At 35.3% G+C, this 27,518-nt stretch overlaps 7 protein-coding genes across 8 annotated transcripts in view; 3 read left to right on the forward strand and 4 right to left on the reverse strand.

The window, feature by feature from the left end:
- The window catches only part of LOC104769419 (serine/threonine-protein kinase EDR1-like), a gene marked incomplete in the record, with an annotated part of 6,177 nt that extends 2,827 nt beyond the window's left edge, over positions 1-3,350 (reverse strand). The window contains 7 exon segments of the mRNA XM_010493632.2: positions 202-266; positions 416-456; positions 699-960; positions 1,082-1,676; positions 1,795-1,898; positions 2,067-2,507; positions 2,781-3,350. Coding sequence (XP_010491934.1) covers positions 202-266; positions 416-456; positions 699-960; positions 1,082-1,676; positions 1,795-1,898; positions 2,067-2,507; positions 2,781-3,251 — 1,979 coding nt within the window.
- LOC104769420 (CTD small phosphatase-like protein 2) lies at positions 4,188-7,007 on the reverse strand. 2 transcript variants are annotated; one of them, XM_010493633.2, is made up of 5 exons: positions 6,921-7,007; positions 6,252-6,366; positions 5,674-6,046; positions 5,145-5,482; positions 4,188-4,715 (listed from the first exon to the last, which is right to left on the reverse strand). In XM_010493633.2, exons 3-5 carry the CDS (start codon positions 6,035-6,037, stop codon positions 4,494-4,496), a joined length of 924 nt encoding a protein of 307 aa, XP_010491935.1. In that variant the 5' UTR covers positions 6,038-6,046; positions 6,252-6,366; positions 6,921-7,007; the 3' UTR covers positions 4,188-4,493. The 2 variants fall into 2 exon arrangements, with proteins under 2 accessions (XP_010491935.1, XP_010491936.1); XM_010493634.2 differs by having other exon boundaries at positions 5,674-6,067.
- Positions 10,278-12,640, forward strand: LOC104769421. The gene is made up of 7 exons (XM_010493635.2): positions 10,278-10,870; positions 10,997-11,096; positions 11,202-11,322; positions 11,643-11,764; positions 11,872-11,993; positions 12,082-12,241; positions 12,345-12,640. The coding sequence occupies exons 1-7, from the start codon at positions 10,720-10,722 to the stop codon at positions 12,370-12,372; spliced, it is 804 nt and encodes a 267-aa protein (XP_010491937.1). The 5' UTR covers positions 10,278-10,719; the 3' UTR covers positions 12,373-12,640.
- LOC104769422 (diaminopimelate decarboxylase 2, chloroplastic-like) lies at positions 13,150-15,416 on the reverse strand. Its single transcript, XM_010493636.1, has 8 exons — positions 14,855-15,416; positions 14,547-14,721; positions 14,288-14,437; positions 13,991-14,152; positions 13,714-13,899; positions 13,495-13,617; positions 13,328-13,417; positions 13,150-13,230 (listed from the first exon to the last, which is right to left on the reverse strand). The coding sequence occupies exons 1-8, from the start codon at positions 15,367-15,369 to the stop codon at positions 13,150-13,152; spliced, it is 1,482 nt and encodes a 493-aa protein (XP_010491938.1). The 5' UTR covers positions 15,370-15,416.
- On the forward strand, positions 19,712-21,043 carry LOC104769423. The gene has a single exon (XM_010493637.2). It carries the CDS (start codon positions 19,841-19,843, stop codon positions 20,693-20,695), a length of 855 nt encoding a protein of 284 aa, XP_010491939.1. The 5' UTR covers positions 19,712-19,840; the 3' UTR covers positions 20,696-21,043.
- LOC104769424 (translation machinery-associated protein 22-like) lies at positions 22,385-24,684 on the forward strand. The gene is made up of 7 exons (XM_010493638.1): positions 22,385-22,692; positions 23,127-23,225; positions 23,552-23,610; positions 23,748-23,829; positions 23,924-23,991; positions 24,209-24,292; positions 24,388-24,684. The coding sequence occupies exons 1-7, from the start codon at positions 22,545-22,547 to the stop codon at positions 24,442-24,444; spliced, it is 597 nt and encodes a 198-aa protein (XP_010491940.1). The 5' UTR covers positions 22,385-22,544; the 3' UTR covers positions 24,445-24,684.
- LOC104769426 lies at positions 24,804-26,805 on the reverse strand. Its single transcript, XM_019242510.1, has 8 exons — positions 26,649-26,805; positions 26,267-26,385; positions 26,098-26,180; positions 25,885-26,006; positions 25,620-25,784; positions 25,439-25,532; positions 25,171-25,352; positions 24,804-25,003 (listed from the first exon to the last, which is right to left on the reverse strand). Exons 1-8 carry the CDS (start codon positions 26,701-26,703, stop codon positions 24,927-24,929), a joined length of 897 nt encoding a protein of 298 aa, XP_019098055.1. The 5' UTR covers positions 26,704-26,805; the 3' UTR covers positions 24,804-24,926.

A 27,518-nucleotide genomic window follows, 5' to 3' on the forward strand; every position in this document is an offset into this window, starting at 1 on the left:
GGTAGGAACTCTGTCAGAATGGAGAAATTTGGCGGTCGAGTAACAGCTCCCATGAAAAGAACAACGTTTGGATGGCGTAACCTCAACATAATTTCAATCTATTTGGAACAAAATGAAAACAATCAAAGCATGATTAAACAGGTTGCAGGTAATTTTAGAGAAAATAAGATGTCTATGATTAAATGACTTGGAGTTACTTCGGATTTGAACTGTGTCAATGCATCACCAGAGAAATCTTGATCCAGAAACTTCTTGACAGCCACTTCCTGAAAGGAGAAACACAATCAGTCCAAGAACTTTATGACTAAAATAGCACTTCTCTTCATTGGAAGCAAATGTGAGAGAGGTTTTAGAAATTGCATATTAAAGAGCATTGCAAGGATTAGTGGATTTAAGACTACAAAACATAACTCACAGTTCCATTCCACTCTGCACGATAAACTTCTCCATAAGAACCTGTGACAGAAATAGCACAAGAACAAACACATCTTTTAGTTCGGGATAATAAGGATCTACTTAGGTGTATCAAACTGAATAGTTTGGATGTAAAAATCTTATCCACAAACATAAGGGTAGCTAACAACTAGTAAGAAATAAGCTTCATCGAAAGTCTATCACGGCTACAACTTCAGTTTATACTACATGATACTGGCGAACCGCAAGTCTAATATAGTAATATCTGATAAACCAAACCTTACCAATACCAATGCGCTCGCCAATCTGAAGATCTTCCCACATAATTTCCCACTTTGCAGCTTCGCCGAGCAATGGATTAATTCCTTGGTCATGACTATCACAAACAGTAGACTCCCCATCAGCAGTGCCAATCTCTATATTTTCTGATGATGAAACTTTACCAATATTGTCCACATCAAAGTTTCTATTCACTGATTGTTGGTAAGTCTCAGCTTTGGGGTTCCTTTCAGATTCTCTCTGTTGTTTAGCTAAATGGTCTGCGACCTATTCAGTGCAAATGGAAATAAATAAAGACTTAAAGAGTCTTAAGATAGATTAAGAGGGCACGTAAAGATGAATGAAAACAATTGTGCGGGATGTGAAATGATGTGTATTCTAAGAATACCTTCTCTGGGTGACATGGAACACCAGAAACCTCAGAATCGCTACTATCTAGGCTGACTTCTTGAAGCAAATTCTTCCCCCTCAAGTTGTGCGGGTTAATATCCATAAACAAATCTGCGGGAGGTGATGCACCACTTTCCAACAAGACGGCATGTAATTTCTGCGCAAATTCAGGGTTCTTTGCTGCACTTATGACATACTTGGAGACATTCTTAACTTTCACTTTCTGAGCACATGTCGGTTTCCCAGAAAATGGAGGCAAATTTTCACCAGATATCTGCTGTGATTGCATTAGCTTTCCAAAATCATGCTCAAATCTCTCTGTTTGATGTTTTTCAACAGCATTTCTGTCACTGTTTTCTTTATGGTTTCCAGTTAAGAAGTTTGCCACCATACCAGATCTGGAATCTGTTTCCCCCAAAACTGAAAATGCTGGCGTTTCAATCTCTTTCTCAACTTCAGGGGTTGAATGCTGAAACGAGACCAGATCCTCAGGAAATACTCTTGTATCTGTGCAAGCAACTGGAAGAAAACTGCCTGGAACCTCGGCAGGAATCAGAGCACCCGGAGCACCCATTAGATCAATAATGTATTCACTGCATGGGAAGAATGAATTAGGACTCTGCAAAAATCACACCATCACGTACAAACTGAGCCCAATATCAGGACTCTAGAATGCAAACATAAGGCTGCATACAGCAATCAAAGAATTACCTTTTTTCATCTAGTTTAATCAAGTTCACAGCCCCATCATCAGTTCCAGTGTAGTAGCTGCCTTTTACAAGCATACATGGGAGATTAATCCTATCAGCAAGGACCTAAAAAATAGAGGAGGGAGTAATTAGATTCCTTCTACATCTCCTAACCATGATCAACAAGGAAACTCGGAGATGAAAAAGGAAATAATGAGTATTGTCACTAGAAAAAGAAAATCAAGAGGTTTAAGACCAACGCTAGAAACAAGTGAAAGGATTTGTTGTAGTAACCTTGAAAAGCAAAGCCCTGTGACGTGCAAGACCAACATTAACTCGTCCAAGTGGAAGAATAGTAGTGTTCAAAGAATTCCTTAGTTCATAGCTTCGAAGCATCCACCTTCTCAATGCCTCATCAGCATTCTCAACGCGGCCACCCATTTGCTCTACAACTATATTTGCAATTTTCTGAGTTAAATCACTTGACACTTGACCACGGGCAAAGTCTGGACATTCAGCAGCCAAAGCGGATGTTCTCCTCTCAAGCTCTTGCAGTTCAGGATCAATCAATCGGTTAACCAAAATGACCTCATAATCAACATTGTCTGAAATAGAGATCGCTTGAAGATCGACAAGAAGTGGCATCTTCCCTTGTGAAAGAGAATTGGATGTAATCCCATACACATCGTAAAAACCATCCCTGACTTTCTGATCATAGTTAATAACCTTATGTCCCTACATGAAAATCAATATAAGAGCACGATCAGCTTAAGTCTCTCATTGTCATCATCAAGGCTTAAACAATCCCATAAATGGAAAGTAGTTACAACCAGGACTCGGAAAAAAAAATACTCAAATCCAAGCAAGCAGTAGCAGTAATCAATTGCAGCAAGATTTTAATTCCTCTAAACCCTGGCTAATCGAATGATCAGACTCACTAAAACCCCTCCAAAACCCCATAAGAATTTAGAGAAATTGAACGAAAGCAAGAGTGAAGAATCTAAGTACCCAATAGCGGAGGGAGAGAAAGTCAACGGCGGAATCAGCGTCGGTGACGGGAGGAGCAGAAACACCAAGGCTAATACGCTTAGCGGCATCAAGCTGAGCAGTATCAGCATTCTCACGCGGATCAGGATCAGAGACGCTGATCGCCATAGCTAACTGGACTTGATACTCCTCTTCCATCAAATTGAAATCGACGCCATCAACAGAAGCCAGATCACCACGGCCAACGGGCTCCAATGTTTCAAGCCTCGGCATTGCTGCCGCGGAGGAGGCGTTGCCAAAACCGGTGGATGAAGAGACGGAAGAAGTCGAGACGGGGCTAGGGCTAGTACTAGGAATAGGGCTAGGATCGATCATGGGTCTAGTGGAATCGTCTAACCTACTATGATGGTCAGCAAATCCTCCTCCGCCGCCGCCGACGCCACTACTTCCGCCGATGTGTAGCTTCCGTAGAAGATGCTTCATCTTCGACATCGATCGTCAACGACGAACTGATCTTCTCTCTCTCTCTCTCTCTCTTTCACTTTCTCTCTCTAAAAATCTCCGGTTTATCTCTCTCTCTCTCTACAAAAAAAACGAAGCTTCCCTTCGCTAATTTTTCTTTTTTTTTTCCTTTAAAAAAATAATAATATTTGGCAGAAAACAAAATTAAAAGATAGAGAAATAAATAAATGCGTCGTTCGTAAACAAACAAAACAAATAGTTCCATTCCACAGACTTTAATTAAACAAATGGGAGATAAAATAGGAGCTTAACCTGCGCCGACATCTTCGAAAAAGGTATAGATTCGATTAAAATGCGCACTCTTCTTCTTCCTCAAGCTTCCTCCTCCTCCACTTGGTTGGTTAAGTAAGAATTAGCTTTGACTTATTTTTTCACTCGGCAACATTTTTAATTCGTATTAAAATAATCAGATCACAGTTATCTGACGTGGCTAAACATATTTTCAGTAATTATCCGCTAGTCCAAACAATAATCAGAAAGATACTATACGGGAATATAATGGCGTTTATTCATTTGAGGAAACAAATTATGTTGTTGGATTTTGTAAGAAAAATGGATATTATTGGATCATGGACTATATTGTATAGTCGCTATTCTAGAGCTGTTTAATTGGAAATTTTCTTGAATGGTTTGCAGCTTTTTGTTGGATTTGCTGAAAAAACAATAACCTTTTTTTTTTTTTTTTTTTATGTTTAGGGATTAGTATGGTAGACAAATTACAAAATAGTTCAAAAAACTTTTTTGGAATGTTCTTCGCAACTGCTTTAAGATCAGCTCAGTACCTAGCATAAGCCATTGTTTATGTCTTTGGCTTAAGCATTCCCAGAATGGGAAAACATTGACAACATCACACCAAAATCTAAATTAATCGACACCCTTGGCCTTGAACTCTATTGCAAAGGTAAATAAATCTATGTGTAAGAGTAGAAAATAAACCAGGGAAAAAAAAAATTACAGTTATTGTGCATTAAACTGTTTTACAGGCTATCCTGTCTTCTCCGTATACCAAGTTCTTAATTTAAACTAATATGAAAACAACATTGATATACTTTTATATATATATATATCTCCAACATCTGATCGATCCCTCCAAGCCTTGTTAAACCAAACACTTCACCAAAGCATCTTCGTAAAGAGAGTCTTTCTTCTTTTTGTCACCGAACATGCCAGCTCTTATGCCAGATTCTGCCTTAAAGCTTTCGGCGAAAGATTTTACCTTTCGAAGGGATCTCCCGCCTCAGCAGGATACTCAGGTGCAGCTACAGCTGCATCAATCTTTTCCCTCAGATTGAATTTCTTGGCGATCATCGGCCTTACATCTTCAACTCCAATTAAGCTTTCAAGAAATGGGAGCAAGTGAAGGAGTTCTTTATCTGACGGGTCATTAAACCAGCTCTCTATTGGCACCCCATTCTCCACTTGGAACCCAAATGCCTACACCATTGCACAAAAACAATAACTCAAGACAATATTATGCAACAGCCTTGAAATATAGAACTAAGGTCATTCAAGAATACACTTTGTTCCCACACAAGTTCATAGATTTAGATAGCTTTTGCAAACTAGCTAATACTACATTCGCTCTTAGATTTAGATAGCTTTTGCAAACTAGCTAATACTACATTCGCTCTTAGATTTAGATAGCTTTTGCAAACTAGCTAATACTACATTCGCTCTTAGATTTAGATAGCTTTTGCAAACTAGCTAATACTACATTCGCTCTTAGCATCTTTCATAGCTATTATAGTCATCCTATACTGAAAAATGTATCCTACAATTACCACTGACAAAAGCATCTATCGATCAGCTTTGGTTTAATTGGCTAAACAATGTTGGTATACTCATTGTGTAGAGGGATGATACCTGTGGGGAGTTGTCGACGATGATAACACGAGATAAATCACGCCCAAGGACAGACAAATCTTTAAGGTAGTTACCGTCAAAGAAAACACAGGAGTCACGGTACACTCTATGGCGAAAGAACTTTCTCTTAGGGTCAATCACGTTTAGAAGTTGCTCCGCATAAATACTTTGGCTAGCTGTAAAGATGACGATCTCAAAAAGACGGGACACTCTCTCCATAAACTCTTGGAGGTGAGGGCGGCACCTCACATACACCATATGCTCTTCTTCATTAAAATTAACAGGGAATGTGAAATCCACCTCATCACATGGTTCTAGACTCGAATGCACAAGAGTTTCTGCAAACATAAAACATATATGTTATAGCAATAACAGAAATAAACAAAACAAACTCTTTCTGGTGAGAAACAAATAAAACGTTACAGCCTTAATCTTCTAGCCATATGTCGTCTATGGTTAAATCACACCAATATACATGAAAGACAAATATTTTTGTTCGATTCAAACAAAAGCTGAAAGGTAGCCTTACCATCAAGGTCTAGGACTAGAGAAATAGGAGGACAGCTTCGGGTTTGTTTAGGAAGCAACACCGGCCTAAAAGTTGGGACAACAGAAGACAAGTTGGGCAAGTTCTTGATAAAGAGATAAGGATCAAACTCGTCAAGTTCTTCATCCTCTTCATCCTCCATGGACACAGAGGTAATAAGGGAATCTTGGCCACGCTCATCAACACATTCCAGCTTAGAGCTCTTCATTGCTAGATAAATGGCAGAAACCGAATCCAAGTTACAGTTTGAATCTACGGTACTTGTATCTAGAGCAAGCAATCGATCATAAGGGTTCTTCTGTGCATCCAAATCCGGAGAAGGAGAAGGAGAGCCATCGTCTTCCATTATAAAAACCTATTAACATCAACTTTGTAACTGAGTGAGAATAAGTCAGCAGAACTCAGAGCCTAATGCAATTACTCTACAATTACAATTTGACCCATTCTCCACATTCTCATACCCAACACACAATGCTCAAGAACTAGACATCTACAAGTATAAGCTAGACTTCACCTTAGGAAACAATGAATGCCAAAAGAATCAAAGTTATGAAATTTACCTTCTAGAAGCTCTCTATACCCCCCTGTATCTACCGACAAAACCGAGACACCAAGAGATCTCTCAGATCTCGAGTCCTTCAAATTGCAAAAGCTAGCTCAACACACAAGGATAGTCTGAAGAAAGGGGAAAAAAGACAGATCTTTGAATTAGAAAAAGGAGGAAACCCTAGATATAAATTCACAAGTTAGGAACCAAAACAAAAGAAAGCACAGAGATTTAAAATTATTTGAAAAAGATGAAAAATTTGGAGCCAAAAAAGAAACCAAAAAATTCGAAAACTTTCATGGCGGAAAGAGACAGAAATCAATATTTTATAACAAAGAGAACCGAACCGGAACTGATAAGAGATAACCCCCCCACGAAAAAATCAAATCGATTTCAGATAAAATTTTCAATTCGGATATGTCTAGGGCTTTTTTTAATAGACGAAAAAAGGGGAAAATAAAAAAGACAGCTTTATCTTTGACTCGAAAAGACGATATCTCTTTCTCCGCAAATTTCTCTCTGCAACGACGAAGCAAAGAAGACTAGAGAACTTTCGAACCCAGATTATATAATCTTCACTTAACCCAGAAGACTTAAACTGAGAAAAAGAAACAGAGAAGGAAAGGAGATTTTTAAATTTAAAGAAACCCTAGAGAGGGGTAAATTCGCCGGAAAAAGGTACCTTCCGATCAAAAAGCTTTCTTCGTGCTGCCGTCTTCTCTCTCTCTCTCTTGGAAATAAAATAAATTTGCTCGAAATGAAAACGAGATACGACACTATAGTCTGTCTTCTCTACATAAGCTAATGAAAATATTTCATTTAAATGCCCCTCATACTTTATAAATTATTTAATTTGCACCTCACTAGTTTTAATTTTTTAGACAAAGCCCATGAGTAAACCGGGAAATGATGACGTCACCGCCGGTTAGAGGATACGGATTTCTGTTTAGTCTCTCCTATTCCCCCTATATACAGGACTAGGTTCCGGTACGTGCAGGGTTATGTTTATAAAAAAAATTAATTTTGTATATATAATCAAACTTATACTAATTGAGATTTTAGTTTGTATTTGGTTTGCTTTATTAATGTTTGAAAATTTAAAATAATAATGATTTCACCAGTATCTTAAAATTTGGAACAACATAACGGTTGGACTGGTAACAAACTAAATCCAATAAATGATTGGTTAGATTCTATTAAATTTGTGAACTATCAAATTGGATATATAACCGCTAACAGCGATAAAAACCCGTTTGAAACATATACAAATATTTAGGATGGCCGTAACTCTCTTTTCGTTTTGTCAAGTTCTATTATGTCTTACACCCGTTCTCAAATTTTCGTTGCATAACAGAAAGCATTCCTAATATGGGACATTCCAGATATGAGAAAAATTTGTATTTTCTGATTGAAAACGGGAGGGGATCGGACGAAAACATAAATTCTTGAACTCCCGTATGAAATAAACATAAATTTAATTCATAGTATATCTATATATCATATGTTTTAATAAAAATATTACAAAATTAATTGACTTCTTTATTCTTACTATTTTATAGATGTTTCACCTATATTAGATTATGTTTTTTTAAATACTTTTAACGGTTATAGAACATATTTTATGAGCTGGCAAAAAAAAAACATATTTTATGTATTTTTTTTTTTTGAACTTATGCTAGTTCAATTGAAAGTAGTAAGATTTATTTGAAAAAATTAAATGTATTTTAATATTTAATAGAACACGTCAAGAATTAAAATTATTTATTTAGCATGTGTAAACATATTTATATAGTATAACGTCATTAACCCAAAATTTTGTCATTTTGGTTTATGAATATTTGGGTGTTTGAGTGTTAATCAGTACTTTAAGATTTTCATTAGAAATTTTTATACTATGAACTATACTATGAGTCATCGTTACCTTGAATATTTCATTAGGGATTCAAGGTAACCATGACTTAAAAGTCTATAAAAATTTAAAAAGTATTGAGATTAACACTCAAACACTCAAATTTCAAGGAAAATTTTAATAGACTTTTTAAAGATAACATGATTTAAAAACAAATTTCAAGGTGCTCATGTTATAAAATTTTACTGCCATGTGTTTTTTTTTTTCTTTTCCATATATTATAGTGCCATTTTAATAAAGACTGTTAACATCATATATTTGAAAAAATAAGAAAATAATATAATTTAATACATCCAGCTGATTACAGTATAGTCATGGAAGATTAATTGTACTTATATAGATTATGTATACATACCCCTTGCTGTATTTGCCGGTTTCAAAAGTTAATTAATGTTAATGCAAAGCTCAACTACATACTCTAATAAGAATTTCCTACGGAGGTTTCTTAAATAAATCTATATAAAAACTGAAGAAAACAAACACTAATATAGTATTTTGTGACTTACCGGGTTCATATAAAAAATGTGGACTTCTTTTAAGCAATCAAATGTAATTTTCTTGTTTTGCAGATGCTATGTCAATTGGATGAACATCCGTTCATACCACAATCTTCCCTTATATACAATCTCTAGGTAGAAAAATATATGCTTTCAAAAAAGATCTTGATTTATATATGCTTATATACACGATAGAAAATTATAAATTTAACAAATCATAAGAATCATAAATCATAAACTGGACATAGAACATAGTATTGGCGAACTAAAAAAAGAATATAGTAGATGTTAGCAAGAGGTATATTATGCAAACTCAATACAGAGACACTTTTTATTTTATTTTTACAGAAACAAAGAGATACAAAAATAATGCTAGAGTGGTGCATAACTGTATATGATATGTGAATGTTAGGTCGATTTCTCTATTTATAAGCTGGAAAGAGTAAACACTTTTACGTTTAAAACTAAAAAATCTATATAAAATCTTTTAAAAACTTATTTAGTTTTCAGTTAATGCATATACAATATGTTTGAATCTATATGGATGATTAGATTTGAATTTTGAATTAATTGTCTAGATTTTCCTATTATACCGATGAGAGTACATATATAAGGTTAGTTTTAGAAATAATCCCTAAATTTTAGAAATTTGGTAAATAATTACTGATTTTATTTCAAGATATCTTAAAATAAATCATCTATTTAAATTTAAGTTAAGTTATTTTCATAAATACTATTCGAAATTAATTAGATTCATTTGTTATGGAAATCTTGTTAAATAATAAGTTACATTTTTGGTATGTTATTAATTGCGGAAAACTCTTATTGTTCTATAAAATTTTAATAACTATATAAATTCAAGAAATTATTAATAGAAATAATTTTGTTTTTATTATAATATTTTAAATTTCATTTTGTAATCTTGTTGGCTTTAATTTCATTTAGAAAACTATACATGTTTAGTATTTAATTTAGAAAAATATTTGGATAACTTAATATATTCGAAATTAATTATTTATGCTTTATACCCATATCAAAAAATAGATATGAAATCTATAACCAATTATAAAAAAGTTAATTATTTATTTCTTTAATAGTTGTTACCATTGTTTTAGGAAAGTTTAATTTTTTTTTTATTATGTAGGCAAATGGGTCTGTTTGGCAACATGGATATATGTTATATTTTTTTCTTTTTTTTATCCCTAAGTGTACTCCCCAATTCAATTAATAGTATAGATGGTCTATAGTATTTTGATTGGTTCTTCTAATTGGATAACTGTAGAATATTCAGTTTGGGGTCATGATTAGGCAGATTTATACTTACTACCAAACACATAAAGTTATTGAATGACGAGACGACGTGTGTTGTTAAGGTTATCCAAGTCCAGATGGGTTTTTTGTTTAATCCGTACAAAACTTTACTATATAAACTTCAATAGTGAAAAAAGTCAAAACGGAAAAAGAAGATCAAAAAAAAAAAAAAAAAAGCAAATGCAAAAAGTGTTCCCCATCCTTCTGGTCTCTTAGTTGCTTTCGTTGATTTACAAGTGAAGCAAGATGTTTCTGATTTATCAATGTTTTGGTTTCTCTCTATAGTTAATACTTAATGCTAATAGATACATATATTGCGTATAGTTTGGTTTCATCTTCTTCTGCTTAAATATATACTCTTTTGTTTTCTGGAATACTTTTTTTTGTAGCATTTCACACACAAACAAGCACATTTAGAAACATACAAGGGTTAGATTGCGAAAGAATAAAGAACATGAAACGGCAACGTTTGATGGTCCTGGTCAACAGCGACAAAACATAAAAGAAATGGGATCGTCGTCGTCGTACCCGTCAGCCTCAACCAAAGTAGTAAAAAAAAGACAGATTCCGCCGCACGTTGTTCTAAATCGAAACATTTGTACAAACAGCGACTCGCAATAAATCCATCTTTGCCATTCTTTTTCCTTAACCTGGCTTGTATGTAACACTGATTACTGAGTAAGCCATCTCAGAAAACTAAACTACAAATAAAAAGGCGTCACCTTTATACAATTCTTGAGAGAGAGAGAGAGAGAGGATTAAAAATGGTGTGGTTGACGGAGCAACAGATCGGGAGATGGAAAAGGAAACGAATTTTGATGGTGGGATCGTTTATGTGTTGGTTAATCATCATGTTCATCACTCCCAAAGTTCCTCTTCGTCACCATCTCTTTGCTGATAAACGCAATTTCATGGGTATCATCAATCATCCATATCACTCTCTTCCCTCTCTCTCTCTCTCCCCTCTCTCTATTTGTGTGTTGCATGTGTGTAATAATAATAATGAGAGACAGGTGTGTGTTTTGATGTTGTTGTGAACAGGAGTGCCTAACACATTGAATGTGATAACCAACTTTCCCTTTCTTATTATTGGGGTTCTTGGTTTTGTTCTTTGCCTTGGTGGAAGCTTCTTCAATATAAGGTTTTGTTATTAGTTATTACTGTCTTCTCTTCTCTTTTTTACATTTTTTTTTTTTTTTTGGGATTTTGATTAGTGTTTTAACTTCTTGATTTGTTGTAATGTTAGTTTGAAAGGTGAGATCTGGGGATGGACATTGTTCTACGCTGGTATTGCTAGCTTCGCCTTTGGTTCTGCTTTTTATCATCTCAAACCTGATGACAACAGAATCGTCTGGGACACTTTACCTGTTCGTTTTTTCTCACCCACCAATTTCACCTTTACTTGTCCTGTGAACTATCTTATAGGCTATATATGGAAAGAAAGCTTAGATGAGTGATGAGTCTTTATGTTTGCACTTAGTTATAGAAAGAAACCTTAGATGAGTCTTTATGTTTGCACTTAGTTTTCTTCTGTTGTTTCTACAAGTACTACATTGTGAACAAAACTTGTAAAGAATCTTTCTATATCTAATGGGATTGAGGCTGTGTGGAGGTTTTTGGGTGTAGAGTTTACCGGATTGGAAATGTTTATGAATAGCTGTTTCTTGATTAATGACGGTAATTGCAGATATTGATTGCGTATTCGTCGCTTTTCTCTAGTTTTTTGGTTGAGAGAGCGGGGGAGAGAGTGGGACTAAGTTGCCTCATCTTGCTTCTATTCACATCATTTCTCAGCATTGCTTACGCCAGGTAACATTCAAACCAGAAACCATTACCTTCTCTGTTAATATACATTTTCAGTGATTTTGTTTTAGTCAGGTTCGGATTGAAATTATATGTGTCTTAGTTGATGGCAGAGTGTTTAATGATCTCCGGTTATGCATGACGTTCCAGTTGATTCCATGTCTGGTGATTCCCGTCATGACAGTTTTGTTACCTCCCAAGTATACTCACTCTAGATTCTGGCTCTGGGCAACAGGTTTTTTTAAAAACTCAAAAACCACTTTTACGGTTTTCTTGTTAGAATTTGCTTCTCTTCTAATTTCTGATTATTATGATGAATGCAGCGGCTTACGCTATTGCCAAGATTCAAGGACTTGCAGACAACAAAATTTACAATACCAATCGATATATCATCAGTGGGCATTCACTGGGGCATTTGTGTTCAGCTGTGGCTACGCTTTTACTTACCATCATGCTTTTGTATAGAAGCATTCGGTTTCATAGGTAACCTTTTTCTACTGGCTTTCTCTTTTATCTTTGAGTTACTTGTAAGTTGTAACCTGAGGTTTTTTTTTCATTCTTCTTTTGTGTGATGAAACCAAAACAGATTAGGTGATCTCAAAGGCCGTCCTTGACATCCATTACTGACTAGGTTTTTTTTTGGTTTTCTGATGCTTCTGTACACTTTGTATTAAAGATTTTGTTGGGTTATTAAATAGCTTTTTTGACCCATGATCCCACTGAAAACATCGTTGGTTCGGTGTAATCTTTATTCCTGGTTTTGAAATAGCTTTATTGAGTTTCTCAAGTCTTTTTTTGTTTGGACAATGAACAACTTTGGACTTGTAGTAACTAAGAAGAAACCAAAAGAATAATCATAACCCACAAATTCACCTTTTATTTGTTGGTCTTCACTTGTGACCTCTTTCTTATTCATATAATTATCACTCACTTCATTGAGGACTTTGAATTAAAGCACAGAATGTGAAAATCTAAAACAGCAATAGCATTGTGGTTCTGATTCCGAATAATCATACAATTGAACTAAATAGCAACAATGACGAGTAAATCTCAAGTGTTCAAAGACCTTCAAAGAAACGCAAATGGTCATCAAATGTCTCAGCATGCCTTATCTTAGTGATGGATCCATCTTCTTCAACCTGCGAAAACAAAGAACAGAAATTGAAGAAAATAAGTTAATATTTATAACAATTTCTCCCAGTAAACAAGAACAAGATGTGTTGGTACCCAGTATTCCGGAGGACGCATCTTGAGATTGTAAGTGGAAGCCATGCTCATACAGTATGCACCAGCGTCATGAACCACCAGACCAGCTCCCTGTAATGAATACAATAAACTCATTTAAAAATTCCACGTTACTTGAGCTGTGAGCTGTCAAAACAGAATNGTGTTCAAAGACCTTCAAAGAAACGCAAATGGTCATCGAATGTCTCAGCATGCCTTATCTTAGTGATGGACCCATCTTCTTCAACCTGCAAAAACAAAGAACACAAAATTGAAGACAATCAGATGAAATTCATGACAATTTCTCTCGGGATCATTCTCCTGACGAAGAAAATGTGTTGGTACCCAGTATTCCGGAGGACGCATTTTGAGATTGTAAGTGGAAGCCATGCTCATACAGTATGCACCAGCGTCATGAACCACCAGACCAGCTCCCTGTAATGGATACAAGAAACTCATTATATTCCACCTAGAGCTGTGGGCTGCCAAACAGAATCAGATCCTCATCATACCTGTGGAGGAGTGGGAAGCTCTCTGTCTTTGCCCAAGAAATCAGCAGATTCACAGACAGGACCTACTACGTCGAATTTGGTAACCTCTGCTTCAGGCGGTGGAGGAGAGACCAACTCAATGTGCTTTTGCATTAAGAAACAAGAACAAGAGGATGTTTAGCATAACTCCAAGAGACCAAAATCTGCAGATGCTGCTGTGAGTAGCATATTTGTTTTTACCTGATAAGCATCATAAAGACTGGGACGGATAAGCTCAGCCATACTTCCATCAATCACTATGAAGTTTTTAGTTCCATTTGTCTTCACACCAGTTACATGGTTGACGAAACAGCAAGTGTTTGCAATCAGAGATCTCCCTGGCTCGATTATTAGATGCAGCTCATGTGAATAAACAAGCTCTCTTACCTGAAACAGATCAAAGATTGTAAAGATTCTACCAATTCCAATAATTTAGAGCTCAAGATGAATGATAGATTTTTTGAGATGTTCTTCTTACAGTGTTGATGAGATCCATGGGTGTAGGAAGGACAGCACCGGCATGATGATAATCTATCCCTAAACCACCACCAATGTTCAAGTAACTAACTTCAAAGCCTTGACGCCGTATTTCCTCAATGTATTCCACCATGAGAACCGCAGCATCTCTGAATATATCCACCTGGAATCAACATAAAAATATACACATATGTAGAGCTCAAGACTCAATATTTAATAGACGGAGCAAAAGCAAACATGGAAAACACAAACAGAAAACAATCCATATTCATCTGATTACATCACTAACTGGAGTTACCTTTGTAATGGTAGAGCCTAGATGGCAATGAACTCCAACAAGCTGAAGCTCTTTAGGATGTGCTTTCACCTCATCCAGAAACCATTGAAGCTTCTCGTTCCTGATACCAAACTTTGAGTTCTTGTTCCCAGTAGCTACATATGGATGCACCTGAAAATTGTAACAAAACAGAAAAAGCTCACTCATATCCAAACTGTACAGACCAGTTACATTAGACATAATGCTAAAAAAATAATAAAAAGGATAAATGAAACCATACCTGAGGATCGACATCAGGATTGATACGCAGCAGTACATTGACCAGCTTACCAGAAATTCTTGAAGCTTCCACAATGTTTTTCAAGTCAAACTCACTATCGACATTCACAAAAACACCTTCTTGAGCAGCTAGAACTAAATCTTCCAACGACTTGCCATTTCCATTGAAAATACACCTGTTCATTTCATATAACAAAGACATAATCACAACACCATTCATATCAATATCCTCACATTCTGATTCCATCAACAAGTCAAACACTATTCCAATTTTATTAAAGGGATGAACTTTACTTAAAAGAATCTTACTTGGTGGGATTGAAACCAGCACGAAGAGCAAGCCTGAGCTCATTCCCACTGACAAGCACAGCACCACAACCCAAACTCCTCAAATGCTCCAAAATCTTGAGATTGTTATTAGCTTTAATAGCGTAACCAATAACAGCCGTCATTCCTTTCAATGCTTCTTTATAAGCCTCGAGGTTCCTAGTGATCTGAGGTTTGCTGTACAAGTAAAAAGGTCTTCTCTCGACTGACTCCATGATATCCTCAACCTTAGTTCCTTCGCAATAGAGAAACCCATCTGACGATTTCTTGAAACAGTGATCGAACGACGACGCAGGAGAAGATTCCTTTGTGAGGGTTTTGGAGGAGTTTTGTGAAACGGCGGCGGCTCTCACGGAGAGGCGTTTAAGTGGCTTCAAAGTGGATTTAAGAGACAGAATTGGGAGTCTGGAGAGTGGTGAGGTTTGATTCAATTGGTATTGGTTTAGAGTTCCACGGAGAGATGAAGGTTGGGAGAGAAGGTGAGTTGCTGCCGCCATAGCTCGATGATTTTTGTGAGTTGTGTGAAAGTGGCGACTGAGAGTAAGTTACAGTAAGGGTTTCGAAAAAGAGTCAACATTACACGTGGCATCTGGTAGCTTTGGTCAGGTCCGGTTTTGGATATTATCCGGTATAATAAACTAACCAGACTAAAAGGTCCGGTGATAGCCGGTAGTGTGTAACAATTAAATTTGGATAGAACAAATGAAAAAAAAAAGGTGAATAACTGTTTAAATTTTTAAAATTAATTTACTACTGAAATTTGCATACTGTATTAATCATTTTGCCTCATATCATATGTGTCATTTGTGAGACTGTATAATTAACTCATCTTCAATGGTTCATATTGTATACTGTACTTTTTTTAGTTTCGTAAAAGGGAAAGGTGATTGTCAATGCGATCAAATCAGTTGATCCTCTCCTCTAGCTTTCATTTTCTTTCGCCCTCAGTTTTGTGCTACTTATTGTTCGGACATGTTAGGTTTGTGTCTCAAAACTACTAAAAGTCATTATCGAAAATCTAGCCCTATTTAGACAAATTATCGTGCAAGTGATTAAAATGTTTTGTTATGCTATTTGTTTTTAAGGGAATATGCACTAGATACCACAATTTTCAAAAGTATTTAAGAAACTACCATAGGACCCACAGTGCATTCTCTCTCCTCATATACAATTACTTTTATACCCATTACATATATTACATGTTATTTGTTTAAATATCATGTAATTTTTGTTTTGTGAACGAAATTATATATCGATTTGGGTTCACAAATAAAATGGTTAGGATTTAAATTTTACAATTAGAACGAAATTATATGTCGGTTTGGGTTCATAAATGAGATGATTAGTGTTTAGATTTTACAATTAGAACGAAATTATATGTCGGTTTGGGTTCACAAATAAGATGGTTAGGGTTTAGATTTTACAATTAGAACGAAATTATATGTCGGTTTGGGTTCACAAATAAGATGGTTAGGGTTTAGATTTTACAATTAGAACGAAATTATATGTCGGTTTGGGTTCACAAATAAGATGGTTAGGGTTTAGATTTTACAATTAGAACGAAATTATATGTCGGTTTGGGTTCACAAATAAGATGGTTAGGGTTTAGATTTTACAATTAGAACGAAATTATATGTCGGTTTGGGTTCACAAATAAGATGGTTAGGGTTTAGATTTTACAATTAGAACGAAATTATATGTCGGTTTGGGTTCACAAATAAGATGGTTAGGGTTTAGATTTTACAATTAGAACGAAATTATATGTCGGTTTGGGTTCACAAATAAGATGGTTAGGGTTTAGATTTTACAATTAGAACGAAATTATATGTCGGTTTGGGTTCACAAATAAGATGGTTAGGGTTTAGATTTTACAATTAGAACGAAATTATATGTCGGTTTGGGTTCACAAATAAGATGGTTAGGGTTTAGATTTTACAATTAGAACGAAATTATATGTCGGTTTGGGTTCACAAATAAGATGGTTAGGGTTTAGATTTTACAATTAGAACGAAATTATATGTCGGTTTGGGTTCACAAATAAGATGGTTAGGGTTTAGATTTTACAATTAGAACGAAATTATATGTCGGTTTGGGTTCACAAATAAGATGGTTAGGGTTTAGATTTTACAATTAGAACGAAATTATATGTCGGTTTGGGTTCACAAATAAGATGGTTAGGGTTTAGATTTTACAATTAGAACGAAATTATATGTCGGTTTGGGTTCACAAATAAGATGGTTAGGGTTTAGATTTTACAATTAGAACGAAATTATATGTCGGTTTGGGTTCACAAATAAGATGGTTAGGGTTTAGATTTTACAATTAGAACGAAATTATATGTCGGTTTGGGTTCACAAATAAGATGGTTAGGGTTTAGATTTTACAATTAGAACGAAATTATATGTCGGTTTGGGTTCACAAATAAGATGGTTAGGGTTTAGATTTTACAATTAGAACGAAATTATATGTCGGTTTGGGTTCACAAATAAGATGGTTAGGGTTTAGATTTTACAATTAGAACGAAATTATATGTCGGTTTGGGTTCACAAATAAGATGGTTAGGGTTTAGATTTTACAATTAGAACGAAATTATATGTCGGTTTGGGTTCACAAATAAGATGGTTAGGGTTTAGATTTTACAATTAGAACGAAATTATATGTCGGTTTGGGTTCACAAATAAGATGGTTAGGGTTTAGATTTTACAATTAGAACGAAATTATATGTCGGTTTGGGTTCACAAATAAGATGGTTAGGGTTTAGATTTTACAATTAGAACGAAATTATATGTCGGTTTGGGTTCACAAATAAGATGGTTAGGGTTTAGATTTTACAATTAGAACGAAATTATATGTCGGTTTGGGTTCACAAATAAGATGGTTAGGGTTTAGATTTTACAATTAGAACGAAATTATATGTCGGTTTGGGTTCACAAATAAGATGGTTAGGGTTTAGATTTTACAATTAGAACGAAATTATATGTCGGTTTGGGTTCACAAATAAGATGGTTAGGGTTTAGATTTTACAATTAGAACGAAATTATATGTCGGTTTGGGTTCACAAATAAGATGGTTAGGGTTTAGATTTTACAATTAAAACGAAATTATATGTCGGTTTGGGTTCACAAATGAGATGGTTAGGGTTTAGATTTTACAATTAAAACGAAATTAGATGGTTAGGATTTAGATTTTATAATTAAAACGAGATTATTTGTCGGTTTGGGTTTACAATTAAACGTTATTTAGTTCAATATAACATGTAAAATATAAATATTACATGCTATTTTAAAAAATCACACCAAATATTTCACTCTTTCTATCTAACACTAAAACAGAAAAGAGTGATTAAGTCTTTTCACTCCAAAAAAAACGTGGGCCCTATGGTATTTTCCAATGAAAAAATGTTGTTGTGGTATTCTCTTAAATAACTTTCAAAATTGTGGTATTCTCCTAATTAACCCTTGTTTTTAAGTGTTTTCATGTTTTAAAATTGTTTTTATGATATTTGTTTTAAGTGTTCATGCTCGACAAATGACAATGTAAATTTTTTGAATTCAAAGGAATGAAAGTAAGACGTTAAAAACAAAGTTTACCATATGTTTTATTGGATTGGATCATTGGATCGGATGTATTGACTTTATGGGGTATGGAGGACACTTTGGCGAAGAAGGCTACAGTATATATTATTCCCTTTTATGTGTACCATCGTTAATGTTTATGTACCTTGCTGGTCGGAACCACTTGTAGTTTTCCGACAAGGCTACTCTGTAATGCAGTTATCTTTTAATGAAATGTGATGCATGTTGAGTTAAAACTTTATGGAAGTCGACACTTGACGGGTGATAATTGAAGTGTGGTAAAAAAGTCTAAACGATACTTAGTTAGAGAGCTAGTTAGTACTAGTAATGAATTATAAATCACGTTAAAACCTTGGGAATTGAGAGCTCGAAAACAAAGGATTAACAAAAAAAAAATTAAAAGCAGAGCAGCATTGCCGATGAAGCTAATGAAGAAATAATTGACTTGGGATTTACTCTCTGAACAAAAAGGGTTTGTTTATTCTAATTACCAGCATATTTAAAACTTTCGGATCCCTAATCCATTATTACTCCAATATCTGCAGCACGCACTTAATTTTTTTTAAAACCTGCACGGACTTAAATTCAAACTGATTCAATTGCGTGCACTCTCGTTTCATTTTTTTAAAGAAATAAAAAAAAGGGGCAGTGAACTGCTACCACTATCACTCACTACTATGTGTCGGTGGATTATTTCTTCCGTCATTTTATTTGGTTTTTAAACTTTTTAATTACATCTACAAATGTAACGCATTTCCCCCATTTTTCTTCATTTGAGTTTATGGATACACTATAACAATTATATAACCCAATTTTAAGTCTATTTTAGTTGTCGANAAAAAAAAAAAAAAAAAAAAATCTATTTGAGTTACTAATAAGATTTGAAAATTTTTGGTGTGATTTTTTCTTTATTGGCTGGGAAGAAGCCTTCAGCACCTAAAATTTAATAATCTTGAAAATGAGAAAAAAACAAATCTTAGTGTGAAACACAGCAAATAAATTTATTTGTATATTACTTGGAGACACTGTATAAATATACTAAATATAATCATCTACATTAAATATTTGTTACCACCCAATGAAGATTCCACAGACTTGGGCATGGAAGTCATGAACATTCACAAAAATCTAAGTAAACAAAAAAAAAAAAAAAAAACTGAAAACTGAAAGAAAAAAAAATTATTTTTTTTTAAAACAGCAATAAATATAAATAAATACTTCCAAAGAAAATTAATAATAAAACTAAAATTTAAAGCTATTAAGATTCCACAAAAAAAAAAAAAACTCTCTCTATTGTCTCTCTCTTTATCTCACTCTCTCTCTCTCTCTCTCATTGTTGTGTGAGAGCTCAGATCTGACCAGAGAAAGAAACACAATCGGAGAAGAAAGAAAGATGACAGAGCGAGTCTTCCCAGCTTCCAAACCACCAACAACAACCGCCACTAACGGAGTTCCATCCATCCCACCTCCTCCAGCTCCCGCCGCCGTTACAACAACCAACGGAACAGCTAACCAAAAACCTCAAGTCTACATCCCACCAGCTAACCGTCCGGTTTACCGTCCTCAGCCTTACAGCCGTCGTCACCACCACCAATCTCGACCAACCTGCAAAAGAATCTGCTGCTGCTGCTGTTTCTGGTCCATTCTCATAATTCTCATCTTAGCTCTCATGACTGCGATCGCCGCCACCGCCATGTACGTGATCTACCATCCTCGTCCACCTTCCTTCTCCGTTCCTTCGCTTCGTATCGGACGCGTTAACTTAACCACTTCCTCCGATTCCTCCGTCTCTCATCTCTCTTCCTTCTTCAACTTCACTCTCCTCTCGGAGAATCCAAACCAACACCTCAGTTTCTCGTACGATCCTTTCGTCGTCACCGTCGTGTCGGCTAAATCCGGTACGGCTCTCGGGAACGGAACAGTGCCGGCGTTTTTTAGCGATAACGGGAATAAGACATCGTTCCACGGAGTGATCGCTACGTCGACAACGGCGCGTGAGTTAGATCCGGACGAGGCGAAGCATTTGAGATCAGATCTGACGCGCGCGCGTGTGGGGTATGAGATCCAGATGAGGACTAAAGTGAAGATGATAATGGGGAAGCTGAAGAGTGAAGGAGTAGAGATCAAAGTGAGCTGTGAAGGTTTTGAAGGAAGTGTACCAAAAGGGAAAGCACCTGTTATAGCAACTTCTAAAAAAACTAAGTGTAAGTCTGATCTTAGTGTTAAGGTCTGGAAATGGAGTTTTTAGTTGAAACTTTTCACAATTGAAAATTTTTCTATTTTTATTTTTATGGATTTGTTAAAACTTTTGGGAATGATCCAAAAGAAGATTTCTTTCAGTTTGTTAGTTAAAACACAAAAAAGAAAAAATTCAGAGAAGAGTCAGAGAGAGAGAGATAAGATATTGTCAAGTAGAAGAAGACCACAGAGAATTCACGGCTTCTAAGATTTTTATTTTATAATTTTGTTTGTTTGTTTGGAACTTTCTTGTTTTTGAAATTATGTTCTTTTTAATGGATACAAAAAAAAAAATAGTATAAATGTAATACAGTATATAAGGGAATGAAGAGTACTAAAAAGCTGGAGATTTGCAGCAGTGAGTTGTATATAGTGAGCATTAAAGTTAAAAAAGATCATAGTAGTAGTAATAAAAACAGAACCTTAAAAATGCAAAAAGATGCCGTGGGGTTCGTGAAGAGAAAGAACACAAGAGATGTGTTAAATGTGTTAGATTTTGAAGCATCATCATCATCTCTCTTTAAGCAGTTTGCAATATTTTGCATGTTATAAAAAATTAATACTATGGACTCCTACCACCCTCCGATTCATGAATGTGTTATGTGGTGGGTTTGAATTGATACAGCACATTAAATTATATATTGCCATAAAAAATCTCCTAAAAGACAAGTTTCCCGGCCATACTGTCCTAAAAATATGAAAATAAATGGGTTCATTAACCTTATTAAATCGTCTTTAAGTGCATATACTAGTAGTATTTTGTTTTATCGACCAAGGAGGATAGGGATCGTGAGATCTTATCCAACTACGGACAATGTCGGTGTGACCAAAAACGAGAGGAAGGAATCTGTCCATGGCGCTACCCAAAACGGCAAAAAAAAGTCCCGCATTTAAATGAAAAAGTTGACAAAAATGTATTGTATTAGGTGCGTCTTAAAACGGATAAAAGAGAAAAATTCAATGTAGAGAGTCTTGTGGTGTATTGGATCTGGGCCCAAATTATATTTGTCGTTTTCAAATAATAAAAATCTGAAGCCCAAACACAATATCCTAAGCCCCTTTTTCACTTTTCGTTTCACTGTTTGGTTTTCCGACATCATCTCTCTTCGCGGGGGCAACGCGACGAACAAAAAGAAGAAAAAAAAAAAAAAAAGGAGAAGGGACTGTTCCGCCGTAGAAACCATATTCTCTATCTACCTCATCATCATCACTCGCTTCAACTTTGCTACAGAAGGAAGAATCTCATTGCCGCTTTTTCGAAAAGGAACTTTCGGAATATATATAATCTATGGCGGAGAAGCTCGAGCCGGTGAAGGTTTTGTACTGCGGAGTTTGTTCTCTTCCTGCCGAATACTGCGAGTTTGGTCCCGATTTCGCCAGATGTAAGCCCTGGCTCGTAGAAAACGCCCCCGATCTCTATCCTGATCTCCTCAAAGGTACCCTCATATTTAGATCAAACCCTAATTTCACATGTTTCGACTTTTTTTAACTTTTTAGAATCCCATCTAAAAATGTTCAACCTTATAGACTATTGCTTCGAGTTTTCAATTATTGAAAGGTATAAAGATAATCACACAATCAAAAGATGAAGCTCTTTGTTTTTAACTTGATTCATCAGATATTTATGATTCTGTTCAGTTTGGTGAATCTTATTTTGCAAGCGTTTAATAAGCAGGTCTTGATAAGCTATCATGTCATNAAAAAAAAAAAAAAAAAAAAAAAAAGGAGAAGGGACTGTTCCGCCGTAGAAACCATATTCTCTATCTACCTCATCATCATCACTCGCTTCAACTTTGCTACAGAAGGAAGAATCTCATTGCCGCTTTTTCGAAAAGGAACTTTCGGAATATATATAATCTATGGCGGAGAAGCTCGAGCCGGTGAAGGTTTTGTACTGCGGAGTTTGTTCTCTTCCTGCCGAATACTGCGAGTTTGGTCCCGATTTCGCCAGATGTAAGCCCTGGCTCGTAGAAAACGCCCCCGATCTCTATCCTGATCTCCTCAAAGGTACCCTCATATTTAGATCAAACCCTAATTTCACATGTTTCGACTTTTTTTAACTTTTTAGAATCCCATCTAAAAATGTTCAACCTTATAGACTATTGCTTCGAGTTTTCAATTATTGAAAGGTATAAAGATAATCACACAATCAAAAGATGAAGCTCTTTGTTTTTAACTTGATTCATCAGATATTTATGATTCTGTTCAGTTTGGTGAATCTTATTTTGCAAGCGTTTAATAAGCAGGTCTTGATAAGCTATCATGTCATTGCGTATTTTGAATGCTGTACTGTATCATCAATTTGTAATGCTAATGTGTAAATTTTTCGATTTATTTTGTACCCTTTTGTACTTCGGTTCTACTGGTTATGAGTTAATGACTATCTGATTTGACGGCTTACTAATATTTTTGATTTGACTAAAATGTATTTAAATGTTCAGAGGCTAACGAGAAGGCAGCAAGTAGTGTTTCTGACAAACTTCAGTCGGTGGGAATCTCTTCTGGTGGTGCTGATGGGGCTCAATCTTCAGCTCAGACTGGTATGTAACCGTGCATTTTTCATTTCGCGTGTTCATATATTTGCAAGTTTACTTTCTCTCTCAATAGGGCTCTGCAATGTACTTGATATTTGTATTCTAATGTTTACACGTATTTGTTACTTTATATCGCTTATGCACAATTCCAATTGAATGGCTGGAAGCATCTGTGATGTTTTTCTCTTTGGCTGATGAATCTGCAGTTGAACTGTTAAACATGAATGAGAATTTCTAGAGTTACTGATTTGGTGTTGATGCCTATGTTGAAAGGATTTGGCTTTTTTGTTAAATTTCTAATCAGTTATCACTGGATTTTCAAATATATATAGGAGGGACATCCAAGAAGGAGGAAGTGAAACGCCTTCCAGGGGGAAAACTTAAAAAGAAAGTAAGTAATTTTGTGCAACCTTAATAATGTATTTACCAATTTTCCATGATAGACATACTTCTTTCGTTTTCGTGGTTTTTCATGTGGACTTGTTTATCCGGTTGTCTAATTTTATAATGCTTATGGTACCTACATAGGAGAGACTAGAAGTGATTATTGAAAAGGTTGTGCGCAACAAGCGTAAGTGTATCACCATTGTGAAAGGACTTGAACTGTTTGGTGAGTTGTTTACCTTTTTTTGGTGAGATATCTTAGTCATCTTACTGGCTGGAACAAACCTCATTCGTTTGTCCATTAAAAATTTGTTCTTCAGGGATAAAACTCAGTGACGCCTCTAAAAAGCTCGGGAAGAAGTTTGCCACAGGAGCATCAGTTGTCAAGGTATGTATAAGAAGATGAATTGCATACAAATGTGCTTAACTTGTTGCTTAGACAGACTAGTGATACTGGTTTTGGCAGCTTATGGTTTCATAGAGTCTGTAATGCTTTAGAACTGTTGAGTTTCTAATTTCAAAATATGGGCTCCGAAGATAACTATGAAATCTACTTCTATCCGAGTTTTGAACCACTCTGATTTTCAAAAATTTATGTGTTTCAGGGACCAACTGAAAAGGAACAAATTGATGTTCAAGGAGATATAATCTATGATATCGTTGAGTTCATCACAGACACTTGGCCCGATGTAACATTACTTATCCTTTTCTCTTCCCTAATTTGTTCTTGTTTGTAGATCTGCTTCACAATCCGTCCTAATGATTGTTGCATTGCCATATCCAGGTACCTGAAAGATCCATTTTCTTCATTGAAGATGGGAAGAAGGTGCAGGCTGGTTGATGGATCGCCTTTGTTCTTTGTTTTGTGGCATGGCGGGTTCATGTAGACGAGTTAGTTCCTGAGTACTCTCCTTTGTGTTTGGAGGAAATCGCATCGTGATAATAACTTTCAACATAACGTATAGTTTGGATTATCATACTATTTTCTTATTCCGGCTGCGATAATTCCAGACAGGTTTCTCCAAACGTTTCTGTTTTTTTGGTGGTGGGTCATAATATTAAAAATGTGTCTTGAAATGAATGTGTTCTTCAACCTTGACCCATGATCAGCTTTCACCATTCTGGGTTTTAGGCTCTGAATATACTCTCATTGGCAAAACCGGTTCTTAACCGTTACAATCGAATCAGTGTTGAGACATATACAACATTGAACCTGATACTGAGATTTTATTCATCATAAGGACATTTTGATCTCTAACTGTGCTCTAGTGGTTTATCATATCAAACTCTCAACTAAGACATTAACTGACTCAGCAAAGCTATTTAAATTCGCGACCTAATAGGAACAACTGATCTCATGGAGTCTTGGTTACTTGTACTGATGTCACCTGACTCGCCATCTTTCTTGANTTATTTATTTTAATTAAATATAATATTTTTTATAAAAATAGATTTTAGAAAAAATTAGTATCTAGTAGCTCTATTATTTAAGAACAATAAAATATTTTCATTNCAACTGATCTCATGGAGTCTTGGTTACTTGTACTGATGTCACCTGACTCGCCATCTTTCTTGAGATCCAATTTGAAGAATGAGAGAACAATAGAAGCAAGCTGATGCTGGTGAGAAGTGAACTCATGATCAGCATCTTCAATAAGACACAGCTTATGATTCTTTATATATTTCGCAAATTCGGACGCCTCTGTTACATTCACGATCCTATCTTTTGACCCATGAACTGTTAAGACCCTGAAATTTGAAGAGAACCATCATTAGTTCCTCTATTAGATAGAAACCAAAAGAGACAAATCCTTAATAGAATATGTATGATAGACCTGCAGTTTTCATGAATTGAGAGACATCCTTCAAGAGTACTGGTTGTGAGACGGTCCATTAGACTCTCTTCTGTTACCCGATATTCAAACTTTCCTGCAACAAATAAAGGGAAGGAGTTGCCTCTTAAGTGTTAAGAGGCTCTAACATTCACAAAAGAAAAAAAAATGCTGGAAGATGTACCCTTTCTGTTCCTGACATCAATGAACCCATCCTCTTTGATTCTCTTGAAGTAATCCTTACCAAGCCGGCCTTCGATTCCTCTTTCAAGAAAAAACCTTCCTGAGATATTTACAACAGTCTGCACATCATTGTACTTTGCTGCATACAAAAGCACTACATTCCCACCTGCACATAATTCAGTGACAACAACAACGCTTCAGATCTTACATATACCTTCTTGAAACTCAAAAACATAAAGTCCACCTTAGTTTTACAATGATATTACCTTTACTATGTCCGATAATCGCAGAAATCTCACGTTTATCACCACGCAAGTGTTGCAGAACAGAACGCAGATCTTCAACTTCACGGCGATAGTTACCATACTGAAATGATCCTTGGCTTTCCCTGAAGCCACAAAAACATGAGTAAAAGCAACAAATCACTTCCCCACTTTAAAAGAGAGAAAGATATAAGCTAGTGAGATGGATTCATTCACCCGTTGCCAGCAAAGTCAAATCGAAAAGAACTAATCATGGCTCTTTCAAAGGAATCAGCAATGGTGACCATGGGAATCCGATCCTACAAGGACATATAAAGATTACAGTAAAAGCAATACAAATCAGTTAATGAGAATGAGATGGTAACCAAAAGAAAAAAGCAAACACCTTTGATGATTGAAAGCCATGGCAGATGACAACAGTTTCAGTAGAACCAGTATCTTGCAAAACTCCAACGAGTTTCTCACCATGACTGTTCTCAATCACAACTCTTCGTTGTTGAATCACTGCCCAGACAAAAAGAACACAAACAATGTACAAGCGGCTAAAGAAACAAAACTTGTTCTATGATCAATCAGAAGTGAGTCTAAATCAAACAATGAACGCCCAACACAATGCAAATTGGTAGTTCTAGGGAACAATTGAACATAACACTCACACATCAGTAAAATCCAAATGATAAAGAGAATGTCAAAATCAAAAACACATTGGTACAATTTTTGGGTACGTTGAAAGGGTCATGGATTGAGAAAAGGAGATAAAAGCTAACTCGAGTTATTATCGATTCGTTCTTGGCTAGATTGATTCCGGCGAGTCTCCGACATCGTCGCGCGCGCGGAGGATAGAAACCTCGAAGCTTAAAGTTTCGATACGATCTCAGGCTCTCAGCTCTTCTTGGTGGTGACAACACCAAAGTCTTTAACTTTTAACCGATTAGCTAGCTTGTAATAAAATTATAACGCTAAATTGTTTTGTACTACTATTTACTATGAAGAAATTATTTACCAAAAGTACCAAATATTTTAGAGTTTTAATTACGGTGTTTGTGAGCCAACGGTTTCATAACAAGGTTATAATTTATTACCCCCTATATAATTGTAATTTGTAAGGGATTATCTATTTTAATTAATTTATTTATTTATTTTTTTTTTTTTTATAACAATAGAATCAGCTCAAAAGAACAGATAAAGTGTCCATAAATTTGCTGTCTCCTTGTTTTTAATCACAAATTTTGAAGGCCTTAAATGATTCGATATAGTAGATAGTTTTAGTAGGAGAACTAAATTCGGACGCGCACGTACGTGCGGGGTTGATTTAAAAAACTATGTTTGCTTTATAATATATTACATATATATGAAGTTATGTTTGTAAATGTATTATTTTTTAGAAATGTTAGACACATTCAATATCTATATTCTACCAATTTTGATTTGTTTTTAATTCGGTTTAGACAAAAGAGTGATTGGATTTGTTTCTGTTATCAACAAAGATAATCACATTAAAAAAAATAGTAAGAGAAATGTGGTATGTTATTTTGGGACAGTAAATATGTCATGCCCATTATATGTTAAGTTTTTATTTAACTATTTGATATTGTATATTTTAGTCCAACGAATAAAGAATATGTAAGAGATTCAAA

Source organism: Camelina sativa, chromosome 20 (assembly GCF_000633955.1).
Source record: "Camelina sativa cultivar DH55 chromosome 20, Cs, whole genome shotgun sequence".
Taxonomy (NCBI): Eukaryota; Viridiplantae; Streptophyta; class Magnoliopsida; order Brassicales; family Brassicaceae; genus Camelina; species Camelina sativa.

Coding starts and splice junctions, on each gene's coding strand:
- LOC104769421 (XM_010493635.2), top strand. CDS start 10,720: ATGGTGTGGTTGACGGAGCAACAGATCGGGAGATGGAAAAGGAAACGA. Junction 11,097..11,201: donor GGAAGCTTCTTCAATATAAG/GTTTTGTTATTA, acceptor TTGTAATGTTAG/TTTGAAAGGTGAGATCTGGG. Junction 11,323..11,642: donor TCGTCTGGGACACTTTACCT/GTTCGTTTTTTC, acceptor CGGTAATTGCAG/ATATTGATTGCGTATTCGTC.
- LOC104769426 (XM_019242510.1), bottom strand. CDS start 26,703: ATGTCGGAGACTCGCCGGAATCAATCTAGCCAAGAACGAATCGATAAT. Junction 26,181..26,266: donor ATGGCTTTCAATCATCAAAG/GTGTTTGCTTTT, acceptor ATGTCCTTGTAG/GATCGGATTCCCATGGTCAC. Junction 25,533..25,619: donor TGATGTCAGGAACAGAAAGG/GTACATCTTCCA, acceptor TATTTGTTGCAG/GAAAGTTTGAATATCGGGTA.
- LOC104769423 (XM_010493637.2), top strand. CDS start 19,841: ATGACAGAGCGAGTCTTCCCAGCTTCCAAACCACCAACAACAACCGCC.
- LOC104769424 (XM_010493638.1), top strand. CDS start 22,545: ATGGCGGAGAAGCTCGAGCCGGTGAAGGTTTTGTACTGCGGAGTTTGT. Junction 23,830..23,923: donor GAAAGGACTTGAACTGTTTG/GTGAGTTGTTTA, acceptor TTTGTTCTTCAG/GGATAAAACTCAGTGACGCC. Junction 23,992..24,208: donor CAGGAGCATCAGTTGTCAAG/GTATGTATAAGA, acceptor TATGTGTTTCAG/GGACCAACTGAAAAGGAACA.
- LOC104769420 (XM_010493633.2), bottom strand. CDS start 6,037: ATGGAAGACGATGGCTCTCCTTCTCCTTCTCCGGATTTGGATGCACAG. Junction 5,483..5,673: donor TCTAGTCCTAGACCTTGATG/GTAAGGCTACCT, acceptor TTATGTTTGCAG/AAACTCTTGTGCATTCGAGT. Junction 4,716..5,144: donor TCGTCGACAACTCCCCACAG/GTATCATCCCTC, acceptor GCAATGGTGTAG/GCATTTGGGTTCCAAGTGGA.
- LOC104769422 (XM_010493636.1), bottom strand. CDS start 15,369: ATGGCGGCAGCAACTCACCTTCTCTCCCAACCTTCATCTCTCCGTGGA. Junction 14,438..14,546: donor ATCCTGATGTCGATCCTCAG/GTATGGTTTCAT, acceptor TACAATTTTCAG/GTGCATCCATATGTAGCTAC. Junction 13,618..13,713: donor GTCTTTATGATGCTTATCAG/GTAAAAACAAAT, acceptor TTAATGCAAAAG/CACATTGAGTTGGTCTCTCC.